Source organism: Botryllus schlosseri, chromosome 8 (assembly GCF_051294905.1).
Source record: "Botryllus schlosseri isolate E-star chromosome 8, Bs_hap1, whole genome shotgun sequence".
In the NCBI taxonomy this organism is placed as follows: Eukaryota; Metazoa; Chordata; class Ascidiacea; order Stolidobranchia; family Styelidae; genus Botryllus; species Botryllus schlosseri.
The window spans coordinates 16140613-16155547 of record NC_137243.1 but is presented as its reverse complement, the minus strand read 5'-3'; the positions used below and the strand labels follow the sequence as shown (position 1 = coordinate 16155547).

The following is a 14935-nucleotide window of genomic DNA, read 5'->3' as shown; positions in this document are numbered from 1 at the left end:
GAAAATATATATAATATTGAAAATATGGACTCCAGAGATGATTGGTTTAATATTAAATTTGATACCCTATTCTCTGAAGCATAAGACTTAAGCAAACCTTTTAATTGTGCGTTTTCGTCCCGAACTCTTCTGTGCAACGACTGCTAGTTGAGTGACGCTTGTTTATAGTGTTTACATACGATAAGTAGCCCATAGCATAGCGGTTGAATATTTGGAAGTCTAGTTCAGTTTCAGATGTATGGGCGGGAGCAGTGTTGTAGACGATGCGGGAAGGCATTATGTTGCGAAGTTTAATTTATATTATCTTTTGATGAAATGTATTGTCATGATTGCTGTACCAGTGTATGGTGGCCGTTCGTGTCGTTCGTGACTTATGGTATGGAATCGGTGTCCTGTGCTCACACAATTCCTTATTTATTTTTTATTAAATTAATTCAACTTGGAGAATCTTCGCTTCTCACCTGTTATATTAAGCAAAACGTACCAAGATTCCAGTAGGGATTAAGAAGGTACGTTTTTTGGTTAAACTATTACATCCATAAGAATATTCTTCTAGTCTCCGTGGTTCGTGTTTGTTGTTGAGTAAAATGGTGAAAATCATTCTTAACCGATGCATATTCATAATCGGGTCTAGCGTAGTTTCTCATCTCGTGGATGACTTCAGTAGCTATGTATATGTGATAGTTTCTGCCTTGACACTGCCGTATGGCCCGTATCAGGCCACCCATTAGGCCATTACTGCAATTCAGTCTGATTATTCCACTGTTTCCAATTAAAATGTTAGGTCTATTGCCATCCATGCACTGATGGGTTGAAGTTTTTATTGCCGTAAATATATAACTTGCATCCTGCTAGTGTAGAAAATTATCTAAAAAGTGAATTGATCTATCGCACAGATATACTATAATAAGAGCTATTTTTTCAATCTGTTGCACTCTTCAAATAACTGGTTACATAGCCCAAAATAACTCTTTGGTCGAACTCGAAAGTTTGTCTCTGGATATACAGGGTAACCCCTGAGGCCTTGTACATGGAGCCAAGGAATTATTCTGACATACAAGAAAGTCTGAAAGATGAGACGAACAGAAATAATAATCAAAGTGTACTCTTAGAAGGTGTCCATGAAGATTTAACAAGTGCTGTATATCTGAAAAAAAGTAATAAAATTGATTTGCTCAATCTATTTCGTGCTTTGCGAAACCTATGCATCGCCAATGAAACAAACCAAATCCAAGTGTTTCAGACCAAAATCCCGAACCTTGTTGTGACGATCTTGTTGGACAGTGACTACGAACTGACGTCTGAAATAAAAACAGTGGGATTGCAATTTATTGGAAACCTTATCACTGGCAATAAAGAGACATGTGAACGTGCCTGGCCCATGCTTTATCCTTCTCTTTTTGAATGCTATATGCTGGCATCGCCTTTTTGTGATAAACATTACACAATTTGTTCGATGATATTGTACAATTGTAGCTTAGAAACGAGATTTGTGTACCAATTATTTGATAGTGATGTCGGGGAAAAACTGATTTTGTCGTTATGCGAATCTGTTGCCAAAATATCGGATGCAGACTGGGTATTATTGCTGATAAAAATGCACCTTTTCAAGAAAAATGATTTTATGCCATTGATTATCATGAATTGTTCACCGACTACAACGGTTTCAATACTAGAGTTGTACTGTGATGAAATGCAAGAGGGAGAAGCTATTTGTAATGATTCCGTGGCTATTTATTTAGCTGAGGTATTTTCGGAACGTTTCATCATTTGTACTGAACACCCTTCAAAAGATAAAGCAACTGTATTAGCATCAATTATCCGCACACTTTGCTGGGCAACGGCCTCACCAGGTCATTGGCATCAGGACAACGCGATAAGTAGTGCTGCAGATAACGCTGTTAAATTGTTGCAGCTTATTAATTTATATAAGGAATTTGAAGAAGGTGATGATAATTTCAAACTTGCAGTGCATCTCCATAAGCTACAAATTAAAAGGGACATTGTGCGCCTGATTGGAAATTTGTGTTTTGATAATCGCAAAATTCAAGACTTGACGCGTTCAAATGGCGGTATACCGCTACTGTTAGGAGCTTGCACTATTGATGACAATAATCCATTTTTGCAACAATGGGCTATTTTTGCAATTAGAAATTTGTGTCAAAACAATTATGAAAACCAAGTCGAAGTGGCTAAGTTCGAGAAGCTCGCGGTTGCTGATAGCCCGGTATTGGACAGTATGGGTTTAACTGCTGTGGAAGATGAGAATGGAAAGATAATTATTAGGGAGAAAAATTGAATTCTTGTAGCTGCTCAGGCACATTGTGGTTAAAAGGTTAACCGTCGTCGTCGAGGCTTATTTAAGCCTGTTCCAGTACTAATGTGGGTAAACCCAAAATCTGAACTGGAATCTGTTCCAAAGTTGTCACTCACACTGCATACTCATAAGAGGCCTATCATAATGAAGTGGGATCAATTTGATTTCATACGACACAAAAATTGATCATTTGTGTGATTATTTGGAATCGTATCACCGGTATCTTTTCACAAAAACGCTATTGCTTTTTTGTGTGGTTCGACTCAACTATTCGTCTACGTAGGCCAGGGTAAATTTGCAGTTTTGTTGCATTCTTTTTCTGTTCATTTATTCATTAATTCTACTTCATATAGCCAATCGTATAGCCAACCAACCTAGTCATTTATTGGTAGGTTACATTTCTATGTTTACCAGTGTGATATTTTGATGCTTTCATTCATGTCCACGATGATAGTAAGAGTTGTTCAATCAACGGTTTCATCTGGTAATGCTGCTCGTAGATATGAAAGAGCGCAGCAAATTAGATTGTACGCCATGATGGAAATAATTGTGTGTTATAAAATAACTGATTTTAATGACATGTTGTTATTTTGCGCAGACTTTGAATTCCACAATATTGCCTGAATTTTATAGTAGACCGTGCGATATACATCCGCAATATGGGGAATAATGCATCTGTTAACAAAAGAGAGTCAGGGGCATCGGACCAGTCCGTTGTGGTTGGCTCGCCCATGGAGGAATCAGGATTTTTTTTTTCGGGGCCCCAAGAATTTTCGCCGGGTGAAATCTCAACCCTATCTGATAGTGAGAAATTGGCTCCCATCGAACCGAAGGTTCCGGCCGTGTTTCGCTGGAAAGGTGGTGGCAAAGAAGTGTTCTTATCTGGCTCGTATGATGGTTGGAAGGCAAGAATCCCATTGTCCAAGAGCCGAGAGGATTTTTATGGTATCGTTGACCTGCCCGCTGGTGAACATGAGTACAAATTTTTAGTTGATGGTCAGTGGAAGGTAAACCATGATGAACCAACAAAAGAGGCTGAAGCCGGTGTAACAAACAATGTTCTGTCAGTAAAAGAATCTGATTTTGAAGTATTCGAGGCGCTGGCGCGTGACTCCAGCTCTCTGGAGAACGTGAAGGAAATCAGTCATTCACCGGCAGGGAGTTACACGCAAGAGATCCCGCGCGAAATGTTGGAAGATTCCACTGTACATCCTCCTACCCTTCCTCCGCACTTGCTGAACAAAGTCCTCCTGAACCAAGATGTGGATCTGACGTGTGAGCCTTCTTTGCTGCCAGAGCCTCAACACGTTATGTTGAATCATATGTACGCTCTCTCTATCAAAGAGGGCGTTATGGCTCTAAGTGCTACGCATAGATACAAGAAGAAGTTTGTTACTACTCTGCTGTATAAACCAATCTGAAATATTATGTTTTTAAATTGCCGGCTATATTCAATTTCTCTCAAAAAAATAGTAGTGTGCAACCTTTGTCACTGGAATGATGTCGGTGCATTTGTTCGAGATAATTTGAAGTAGGTATTCTCTTGCTAGGCGGTCAAGTCCATATGCCTAGAGCTTTCTAAATACTCGAAACGGCATTGATAAACGCAGACTGTTATACTTGATGTTCAGGCAACTGTCTGTATTAAAGATATAGTAACATAGTCTCGAATAAATCTCTGACGTCTACTAAAAGGAAAATTACTTCCATCAACTCTGCAGGAAAGTGCAGTATGTTATTTCAATTGCAATTTTCAGTGTGATTTGGGGGACATTTATATAAGTATGCCACTGAGTCTTGATAATTGAGACAAGCCAGCTAGTAAGGCATCTATGTCTCATTGTCTGGTAGGGTGGTCTGGTAATGTCAGATGTTGCAGAACGATTTTGTGGTCGGTAAGATTGTTATCCCCTAATTTTCCAATATTGGGCAATCGACTGTTTTAATGGATGCAGATTCTTTGTGTAGCTTCACCATGGCTTGAATGCTTTCACGTGAACATTAATAATGATGCAAAATGATTCGAAAAGAAACAGATTTGACTAGAATTGTTCTATAATTTTATATATATCATGGGTATACTCCGCTTTATCCAACTTATCAAACATTGTAATGAAGTGAGTATTTTCCGAAACAAACTGATTTTGTGAGTTTGGATCCTATCAGTAATTCTTAAATCATCTGCATAAGCCTGGATATTACTTCCAGTTGTTTATTAGATATTTCTATCTGTGTTCTCTCATTTTCATCAACTTATATTTTGACGCCTTGTTTGATATGAATATGAATGCAAAATATGTGTAGTGTGTCGATGAATTTTGGAATACCGTGCTTGTATCCTAGCATACACACCTGTGTGTGTGCATCAGTCTACAATTGCATTGACCCATGCTAGGTATAGTACTTCATGACAACTGTGATCCGGTGTTGGGTTGAGTAGATTCAGGTCCCAAATATATAACTTATCTCATATTTATGAATCATAACAAGTCGTTGTGCCCAATAATATTTGGTGATATTTTATGTTTAGATTTGCTCATGGCACTGCAATTTCATACTTTTCTTTTTGCTGTTTCAAATGTCAGCACTCTTACGGTGAAAGTAATAACTTGGTCCCACTCTGGTGTGCTCTACAAGTTACTGGTATGTACTCCTTGAATGACTGTGTATTTCACAGAACAGCGTATACGCTGCATTGTCATATTGAAGTTCCTTATTACGCTTTGGGATGAAAAATGCGAGGGTTCAACTGGGATTCTGAAGTCATCATTGTTTTGTGAATTTGCATTTGTAAATGTTATTTTATTTTATACTAGTGATAGAATTACAACTAGAACCGCCAACATGTCGTCTGAAACTGTGGCCGTTTTGTTCTCGAAACATTCCATCGATGAGATACGAGAGGTTGAGAAGAAAACGCGTCAAGAAATAGAAACGAAGAAAGAGGACCTTCGTCAGATGGTGGGGGAACGATACAGGGATCTTATCGAGGCCGCCGATACAATTGCCGATATGAAACTGTGCGCTCATAATCTGAACGATTCCGTCAAAAGCTTACAGAAGTTTGCAAGGCTGAGGTTTGACCAAACTGTCTCTTCGAAAAAAGACAAGCAACGTGCGCTTTCGATGGAAAGGTATGCAGCGATACTGCAAAACGAGTCTATGATTATGATAAATAATGTCAGAAGATACTTTATCTTGTACAATGTGCCTGTTTCAGTGTGATAGATTACTGTTGTTTTTCAGGTACATGGAAATTTCGGCCCAAGTCAAATTAATCATGGATGTTTCCGAAACCATCTGGTCTCAAATAGAAAATGGTAATATGATAGAAGCGACACATTTATACCTTCAGGTGAGTATTTTACGTTGTGAAACTGAAGTGTCTGGACTGGGGTGAGCTGTCTGCTCCTTGAGCTATATATATATATTCCACTTCACCAGCCTAATCATTCTACTTCAAAACCAGACTTCATTGCGTGTTATCAAAAAAGCCCAGTCGCATGACCATCTGACAAAAATGGAGGGTACCGACTAGAATTGGAATTCTTTGTGGTGTCACAATTACCATATACCATTGGTCGTTAGTTGAGTCGGTCTAGCTCTAGATCAGTGGTTCCCAACCTTTTTCTACTCATCGCCCCCTTTTCAAACTCCAGACCGATCATCGCCCCCCAAATATTGGGAACCGAAAAATGGGCATACAGACTAAAATCACAGGCGAGTTGACTAAGAAAAAAGGTCAACTTTTCGGCTCGACCTCGAAATTACACTTTTCCAGCTAAATTTTGGTGATTTGACTAACAAAAAAGGTAATTTCTCAGACTTGATTCCAAAAGGACCGTAACAGCACTTCGTCAGCCCCCCTCAATACGTTGGCCTTGACCCTCCTCCATAGGGCGATAAAGCAAACTTCTGCACCCCTCAGACCCAACTCCCCCCATACCTCTTTACCGCAACTTCTCAGCACAAATTTTTGGACTCTTTAGTTAGTCGGCTTACTTCGCGCGAAGCGCGAAAAATCTCTATCATTCATGATTGAATCGGTCAATATGATCGGGAATTGCATATATATTGCTGTCAATTTTTTATCCACATTTACCAGTAAAGCTGAGTGAGGTGTCTTGGAAAATGTAGGGCCCGTAAATAATAATTGAACATATTCGGACGGACCCGAGGGTATAATGACTTCGTTACGTAATGACATTTCGTGGCCTGTCTGTTATGTCAAAAGATATTCAAATCGCCCGTACGTACTAAACTAAAAGACGCACACGATTTCAAATTGGTATTTCTGCACTGGCAATTAATTTTTCCCTGCGAGATGGCTTTTTTTGTGGTGTTTTGATTGCCAGGACAGAAACGTTTGGCGCCTGCCGTTTAGGCGCCCAGGGACAATTAAATATATTTATGTATATAGTATATATATCGAAGTCAGTCAGCATAAAGGCAGTCCTTTTCCGCCGTGGTTTTCTCATTCTGGCACACTTCTTGGAGTCGCATGTTACATGGCCTGAAACTTTATATGTCTTGGTGCGATAATGGCTGACGCCGAGATGCCCATTTCTATAACTCATGCGTATTATTTCTTGGAGGAAGGGTAACCAATAAGCAATAAATATGTGACCACGAAATGGCGCGCAGCGTGAAATTTATTGGAAAAACATGCCTTAATTTCCAAAATAATACTTCATAATTCATTTAATGTTAATTCACGAATAAACTGTGGGCCCCCCATCCCAATTGAGGGTTTGGGTGTGACAGTTATGTTCATGAACGCCAATATAACCATTTCAACGCGCAATCGCCCCCCTATCGCCCCCTTCGTCCATTTTCGCCGCCCTGGACCGACAAATCGCCCCCCGGGGGGCGATATCGCCCACGTTGGGAACCACTGCTCTAGATGCGTCGTTATGACATTCTCTTTTGTGTGATGTAGGCCTATATACTCCATTGTTTTGCTGGTCACTGTACCGAGCGATTGTTCTGAACAATTCCAATTTCATATTCGATGGCAGTTCTAGTACCTGACCAAATGGAGTTGAATAATAGTGTTTCAGGAACAAGAAGGATTGCGATTGGCTGTAACATATGTGAATGCGTCCTCAGTCACCGCATTTATTTGATATCTGTCATGTTTCAGAGTCGACAAGTTCTGAAAAATTTGAATCTCGACGGGTCAACCACGTATTGTCCCATCCTCAGTTGGTTTCCAATACTAGGGCAGCAAGCGCAAGCCCTGGATAATTTACGAACCACAATTCTCACCGAGTGCCGAAAAATAATGTCCGACGATGCCCTGGACTGTATGGGACTGGCAGAAGCAATTTGTTCCACCATCTTACTAGAAGGTGGAACGATAGCTAAAGCTTTTGAGGAATTCCTCGAAATTCGGCTAGCGGCAGTGGCGTCCAAATTCAAGTCTTCGCAAGATATGGGCACTGTGAAATTATCAAACGCAATCGCTTTGGTAACATCGACTGTGAAGCAAATTAATACTTTATTTGTTTCGAATCACGTGGCCCGTGCGAATGGCTATAAAGCTACCGACCAGTCAACCGTCAGGTCCAGTGAAAACGATATGGCAGACAAAGAAGCTGTGCGACAAGTTCTCGAGAAATCCATCAAACTATTTCACGAAAGCACCGACCCAGCTCTGACTTTCAACTTTTCGGAAGATAAGTTGTGGGCGAAGCATTTACCCGACTCTGTATCGAGACTCGTGTCGATGGCAGACTCCAATAGCGGGCCTGTCTTGGATTTGTCGAGTTTGCAAGCGAAATGCCAGCAGTGGATGGCGGATTGTGAGAAAATAGTGCAAAGCGGTACAACGGATATTCTATTGTACGTAGCAAATTTCAAAGGGCTGAATGCACTCCGTGACACGCTATTGGAAACGTTACAGGAAGAATCTGGGGACATAACGTCAAGCAACATAGCGCAGGATGATACTTTGATCAGCACTGAAAAGGAAATAAGTGAATGGCAGCAGGCTTGCGTCAGCGTTTTAGGAAAGCCGTTTTCAATCTGGCAAACTTTTATGAAAGACCTCTTTCTTTGCAAAGTCAAGTTGCTCTGCGACAAATTGTTTTCCGATCTGCTCACAGAAGCAAAACTAAGTGTGCAAGACACTCTCGGAACCATCAACTCTGACAAAGATAACACTACATGTATTTCCGAGTTTATTTGGTCGGAATGCGCCGGCGATATACTTCCGGACACGGCTTGGAGACAAGTGTCTATCAAAAAATCTAGGGAGCCGAAGGGCGGGCTGGGCTTGAAGGGGCTTGCGGTAACTCCGACGTTACATCAAGTGTGCCAACACCTTAACAGCGCTGTGAGACAGGCGATATTAGATCTATCATCTTATGTGCCCGATATAGCAATGACCGGTAAAGAACCTGGAAGGAAATCTGAGGTAATTGGAAAGGAAACTGTGGCAATCCGGAGATACTTTCAAGAATCTTGTACCAAATGTGTGCAAGATATTTTAGTAATATTCAGAGAATATAGAGACAATTTATCGAGCGGTGAATCCTTAAAAAGCGGTAATTTGATGGAAATCCTCTTTTTGGGTAGTTTTTGCCGAAATTTTTGTCTCCTATGCGGCGAATTCCGGAACGGATGCACTCTCGGCGATTATACAGACGAGTCACATCTAAAGCGTCAAATGAGCTTGTCCATGACGTCAAGCACGCTGTCGGATAATAACGTGGGTGTGTCCGCCGTATGGGAAGATGTTACCAAAAAATTTTCTGAGGAAAGCGGCAGGTTTTTTGAAATTTGGTCGGCGGTGATAGTCGAAGGCGAGGCTTCAAAATTTCGACGCTGGCTGTTAGACTTTGACTCTTCGTCTGAGTTCTTCAACGTGATTGCCGGCTGGGAGAATATTAAAATCGAGGAAGAGAGCGAAAGCGGTTCCAAGGTCGAATCCGAGATAAAGGTACCGTTCTGTCCGTCGTGTCCAGTTCAAGATCTTTTATTTTCTATAAGCAAAGGCCTGAGTCGCGTTGGCGGGCATTCGTTCAGCGGCAACGCGCTTCAAAATATGACTAAGCGCATGTGGAGCGCGGTACTATCCGCTTACGTTGATTTGAGGAATCTCGTGTCGAACGATTTGACAGAAAACGATACAAAAGAAACGTTCCAAGCCACGCAATCTTGGGCGCTTCAAAAACTTTTTGATCTCCGAGTTTGTCACGGTGTTTTATATTCGAATTCAGCCTCGAAAAATGCCGATTCAGATCGTCTTAGCGATAAAGACGACACGTTCGCTACGCTCGTCGACTGGCTGGAAGGGTACATTGACCCTTTCGACCTCGACGTCTTCACCCCGTATTTAACGAAAAATGTTCAGCGTGCTGTCAACAGCACACGGTCGCTGTTTGGATTTATATCTGCAGAGAAAGCTGATTATTATCAGTCAACAAATCAGTCATCCAAAGCGGGCGGTAATTCACATAATATCATGCCGCTCGTTCCTGATTGTCCGAGGTAAGTCTTGTTTTTTCAGTGACGCGTCACTTAAATGGAGACACTCCCAATCTTCATTCTACTATAGTATATTCTAATATGCTTATTAATAGGGCAATTATTTTTGACACGTCAAAATTTAGTCAGAATTGTAGCGTTGGGTCAAAAAATTGTCAAAATTGTGTACAAAGTCAAAATCTTTTTTGCAACCTGCATTTCGTTTTATTGCAGATGTTTGCAATGTCGGTGAACTTACCATTTTACATTTTACAGCTTGTGGCCTACTTTTTGGACTTACAGTTGTATGCGGCCCATTTTCTGCTCATTGTGAATCATAAACGGTCAAATGAAACAATTGGGTTGACATGGTGTTATACTCGTCGCAATATCCTAACTGAAGCAAGCCTGCGTGGGCATTGATTCTTATTTCAAAAATCGCATGATGAAAAATTGTGATGTAGACAACATTATCATTCGAAACAAAACGGTGTGTCACCAGCACCATACGAACAACTTCAGTGTTGCCAGCCACCAACTGCTGCTGTTGAGCGTTCTTTCTATATTCTTGGCAAGTTATTTAACAAGGACAGACACTTTCTACCCGAGAATGTCGGACAGTTTCTTTCGTTGCACTTCAACAAATATTCAATATTTCTACCATAAGGTGTGATGTAACTACTGGAATTCTTCATAGGTCCAGATTTCGTTAAAATGAATTTTTTTCTTGTAAAAATTTGTCAGTTTTCAAGTCAAAAATTTTTTTTCAGGCCAAACTACTTTGTAAAAACAGACAGTTCTAACCAGAAATGAAGATAAGTAGTAACATTCTAACGTTATGTCCGAAAACACCTAATTTGCATTCAGGAGATCAAAAAATGTCAAAATTTTGATTTTTTAGGTCAAAATCTTCTGTTTTCTAGGTCAAAAGAATCGCTCAACCTATTACAAGTAATTGATGTATTCTAACTATTAAGATAACCGTAATTCAATTTTGACGTTGAAGTGCTTGCATCTGGAAGCATGTTTGCTTTCATGATGCAATCTGCAATTGATATCCACGTAAAATATTGGGTTCATTGTCGATGTCGTTATTGGCTAAAAACTCTGATAGTGGTTGGGCCCGCATTGTATCCATCTCTGTATGTACTCCATGAGGCGTGTAAGAATTTCGGTCTGCCGTTTCGACAAAATCGTATTTTGCAATTCTAGATTTTCGTATCTTCCGATCAGTACGAAATCATACAGACGCGACAAAGTGACACTGCCCGCGTCTGTAAAGAACAGTCTGCCACTGTCGTCGGCGCTACAGCAATTGACCGAAGTCGACAAGAAGATGGAGAGTGGACGAAAGCAATCGCTGTACTCCAAGTTCGGTGCTCTCGGATCATCATGGCTCTCGTCGATAACTTCGGAAAATTAATAACGATGCATACTCGAACCAGATCAGAGAGAAAGCGTACTACTCAATTCACAACGCATTTATTGTTGTGGTCATGAGTCATGACTCCTCACTTTCCATTCAGCTCCTACTGGATTAGGGACATCCCATCTCGTGCTTATATACCTATGCACAATTGCACATCAATTGTGGTCTTATGGGGAATTAATGCTGCTAGATATCATTTCTCAATAGGTAAAATTCTTGAATTTGTGACTTTCTTAATTTATCTCTGGATAGTTTCACGTATGTTTGTCGTTCCATGTCAAAAGTATCTTGAAATCAGTAGCGAACACGCAAAATTGTGATCTTCTGGCAATGCCTGCCTTCATTAATCTACCGGCTTTATGCAAGGTACAGACGATGCTTGGAAGCCAAGAAGCAGCCCACTTAATTTTGACGTCTCATTCGTGCAGCGCTAAAGATAGTTTCATATCATCTCATCCCATGCGACTCCCATCCTTGGTACTTGGAACAATATTTTCCACAATATATCTCTCTATGATCTATTCCTGCTAGAAAGGCTGCTTAGCCATGGCGAATTGATGATGAACGATCAATATGCTGCAATATTAGCATACATTTGGTAGATATGTAAGATATATTTATACACAATCGTATGTTTGATTAGGCTGCTAGTGAATCTACGGTGCTCATCCATATATGCATAAGAAATATAATATTGAATTCATGTACTTGGTGGTTCCTTTTGCTTGGATACTAGAGTAATGTGGCAACTCCATGGAGGTCATCGTGACATCGCCAGCTAGAAATATAACGGGAGCGAATTTACCTGAGTTAAGTTTATAGTTAATAATTTTATTCGTACAAATACAATGAACGATTGCGATACAATGGAATGATAGGAAGTTGTCAAAGCGACTGGCAGGTCTTTGAAATCAAACACCTGCCTGGGCCGAGATGCGTAGAGACATGCACTGCGCTCTGATGAAAAAGTAATAGAAGGTCAGAGGTCAAAGTAGTCACCGTCGATATTCAAGTATAAGTATCTGTGTTTGTACTGTATATACTCCACTGGTTCTCAAATTGGAAGGGGGCGTGAAAACATCTGAACGGGGTGCGAAGCTGCGGGCAATTGTAAAAAAATTTCGCCCTCGCGATTTACCTACAGTTTAGTTATTTATTACTCTGTGTATAGTCCGAATTTCATATTAGAGAATTCTCTCATCAACAGTCATAACCTTACATGCCTCAAACTATCCCTTGGGATTGCTGTCATTCTGGTTGTATTTTGTTACATGACGATAAGAGGGGCGCGAAAGTTTTTACTATCCTAAAGGGGTCTAAAAAAGTTTGAGAACCGCTCGTACAGCCAATGCGCGAGACAAGCGGAAAAGTCGTTTTACAATATCGCTTGATCATGAAAATGTGAGATCTTTGCATGAGGCTACACAAATTAGTTCGAATTCATGATAAGATTTGTCCGAGATTAGTTTCTCTGGAAAACACCGTCATAGACCGTTGGGATCCCAGCGTAGGGGTGCAAAACGAGCCGGCGCTGCGTGCATATGATGTACAGGTAGACCTATTTCGAGGCCAACTCTTTTGGCGCCGGAACACATGATAAGACCTGAAGTGTTGGCCAGCATAAGGCTGCGCAAAGTGCGGTTCGAAAAATATCGGTGGCGATAGAACCTTGGATAAAATTGACCATCGCTGATTGTCCAAAACCTTTGATATTTATATGTCCGGTCGTCGAAATGGTCGGCATCGAATAGTCCCGTCCTTGCAACCTGAGTTGACGGACAGTATAGTACAAATGCGACACCGGAGAAAATAATATATGGGCCTACTCCAATTTGAAATTACGTGCGTCAGACCAGGGTTGTAATCAAGTCACAAGGCTCCGAGTTATAAGTCAATCTCACTTTTATAGTGTTGACTCAAGTCGAGTCACTGTCTATTCACCACCGAGTCAAGTCTGAGTCCAAGTCATAGAGCAGAGGGTCAAGTCCGAGTCATGGTATTATGACCCGAGTCCGAGTCATTGCGTTGACTGCTCAAGTGCTCAGTTTCCAGTTAAAGTCTTGTTTAATCCACTTTCTATAACTGTTTGGTGATATCGAACAGTTCGCATTGATAAAATATACTAATTTTTCTCACTTTTAACAGTTTCTGGTCACATTTTCAAGTACCGATACCAATAGATGAAATATCAATAGTGGGGTCTTTAGGCTACTATTCTTCGAAATTACAATGCAATGTCGGTGTTGGCCGCCTGCGAGTCTCGATGAGTCATTAGGCCATAACACAGATTGACTCGAGTCAAGTTATTTCCGTATTTTGAGAAAATGACTCGAGTCATCAGAAAATCGTGACTCGAGTCGAGTCATTACAACCAGAGGTGGTCAAAGTCATCGAGAAAGCTACTCAAGTAGAAGTAGAAGCAGCGACGAAAAAAATCTACTCAAGTACGAGTAGAAGTACTTCTTCCATAAGCCACTTAAAACTACTTGAAGTAGAAGTAGAATTGAGTGACTTTAAATCTACTCAAGTAAGTAAGTAGTTTTGAAAACAGTCTTAATTCGTTCGCATGGACTTTCAAAAGCTGCAAATTTAGCTATGCGGAAGGTGCAGAGAGCTTCATTCGTATTGATGCATCACAGGAGGTGTCAATCTTGTAGGGGAGATGTGGTACCGATGGATCAAAAATTGGAAAATGATCGCTGGCCCCAAAATGTTCAGCCGAAAACAGCAGGTCTTTTGCTGGCTCAGCACTTTGATACAAGCTCTACCTATCGCGCACATATACATGAATATCCGTCTTTTCAAAAAATATTCATGGACGTTCAAAATTCGTTGCTCGAACGTGTCATTGGTCCCCATCCGGTGGGTCCAATGGCACACGAACCGGGGACCTAAGACACATATACCCTAAATGCCTCAGATGTGACAACTGTTCTACCTCAGTATTATAATCTAAGCTACAGTAAGCCAAAGAAGAATGTTTGATCGCAACCGTCAAGAAATAGAATAAATATTACCTCAAATGTTGTCATAAAATCACGTTTCGATTTAGGCTCGGACTTATAAAGTTGAGGGTACATACATATTGCCCGAAAATCGACAGTGTGACTTCCAAACACCTCGTCATAGCGATAAAACATCATATGCAATTATTGCATAAAGATTTTCTGTACGTGGGCATGTTTCATTTGTTTTATGATTAGTATGCTTGATTATTTTGCTTGATTTGGCCATGGTATCATCGGTCCCCACCCTACGAATTTTATACATGAATCGAAAAAAATTCCACTCAAGGAAAGTACTAAAAAAATGATAGGTGCCATTATATAGCCTGATACAAGCCCTGCACTTCACAATAAAAATGATTGCTGGTTTGTTCGTGTTGAAGGTTACAAAGAAAAATGTATATGTCGATATAAATTTACTTTACACCCCCCAAAACAAAAAACATCTGTGAGAGACCCCATAGCTCGCGCACGTCGATTTTTTTTTGTATGTGAGGAAAGATTTTGCCAGCAAAAAATTGTAGACAAGTTCACGGAGTGTAATCATGGAATTATCATAGAGAATTTTCGAAGTATTTTCGGTCCCAGTGATCCATCGGTACCACATCTCCCCTACATAATAAGCATTATTCCGCATCATGGGATGCAAATCATAGTATCGGTATGAAAATGCGATACTAACCCTTTGTTTACTAGAAGACCCCGTTTTGGAGA

General features: G+C 40.6%; 3 protein-coding genes across 3 annotated transcripts; all 3 read left to right on the top strand.

The window, feature by feature from the left end:
• The first annotated feature begins 27 nt into the window (after positions 1-27).
• LOC145444979 (ataxin-10-like) lies at positions 28-2916 on the top strand. The gene has a single exon (XM_080323058.1). The coding sequence runs from the start codon at positions 1031-1033 to the stop codon at positions 2297-2299; it is 1269 nt and encodes a 422-aa protein (XP_080179184.1). The 5' UTR covers positions 28-1030; the 3' UTR covers positions 2300-2916.
• Positions 2917-2971: 55 nt separating this feature from the next.
• LOC145444982 (5'-AMP-activated protein kinase subunit beta-2-like) lies at positions 2972-5133 on the top strand. The gene has a single exon (XM_080323062.1). It carries the CDS (start codon positions 2977-2979, stop codon positions 3736-3738), a length of 762 nt encoding a protein of 253 aa, XP_080179188.1. The 5' UTR covers positions 2972-2976; the 3' UTR covers positions 3739-5133.
• On the top strand, positions 4976-11923 carry LOC145444975 (conserved oligomeric Golgi complex subunit 1-like). Its single transcript, XM_080323054.1, has 4 exons — positions 4976-5451; positions 5564-5672; positions 7461-9811; positions 11000-11923. Exons 1-4 carry the CDS (start codon positions 4976-4978, stop codon positions 11208-11210), a joined length of 3147 nt encoding a protein of 1048 aa, XP_080179180.1. The 3' UTR covers positions 11211-11923.
• Positions 11924-14935: the final 3012 nt, after the last annotated feature.

Coding starts and splice junctions, on each gene's coding strand:
- LOC145444975 (XM_080323054.1), top strand. CDS start 4,976: ATGACTGTGTATTTCACAGAACAGCGTATACGCTGCATTGTCATATTG. Junction 5,673..7,460: donor CGACACATTTATACCTTCAG/GTGAGTATTTTA, acceptor GTCATGTTTCAG/AGTCGACAAGTTCTGAAAAA. Junction 9,812..10,999: donor CTCGTTCCTGATTGTCCGAG/GTAAGTCTTGTT, acceptor TTGCAATTCTAG/ATTTTCGTATCTTCCGATCA.
- LOC145444979 (XM_080323058.1), top strand. CDS start 1,031: ATGGAGCCAAGGAATTATTCTGACATACAAGAAAGTCTGAAAGATGAG.
- LOC145444982 (XM_080323062.1), top strand. CDS start 2,977: ATGGGGAATAATGCATCTGTTAACAAAAGAGAGTCAGGGGCATCGGAC.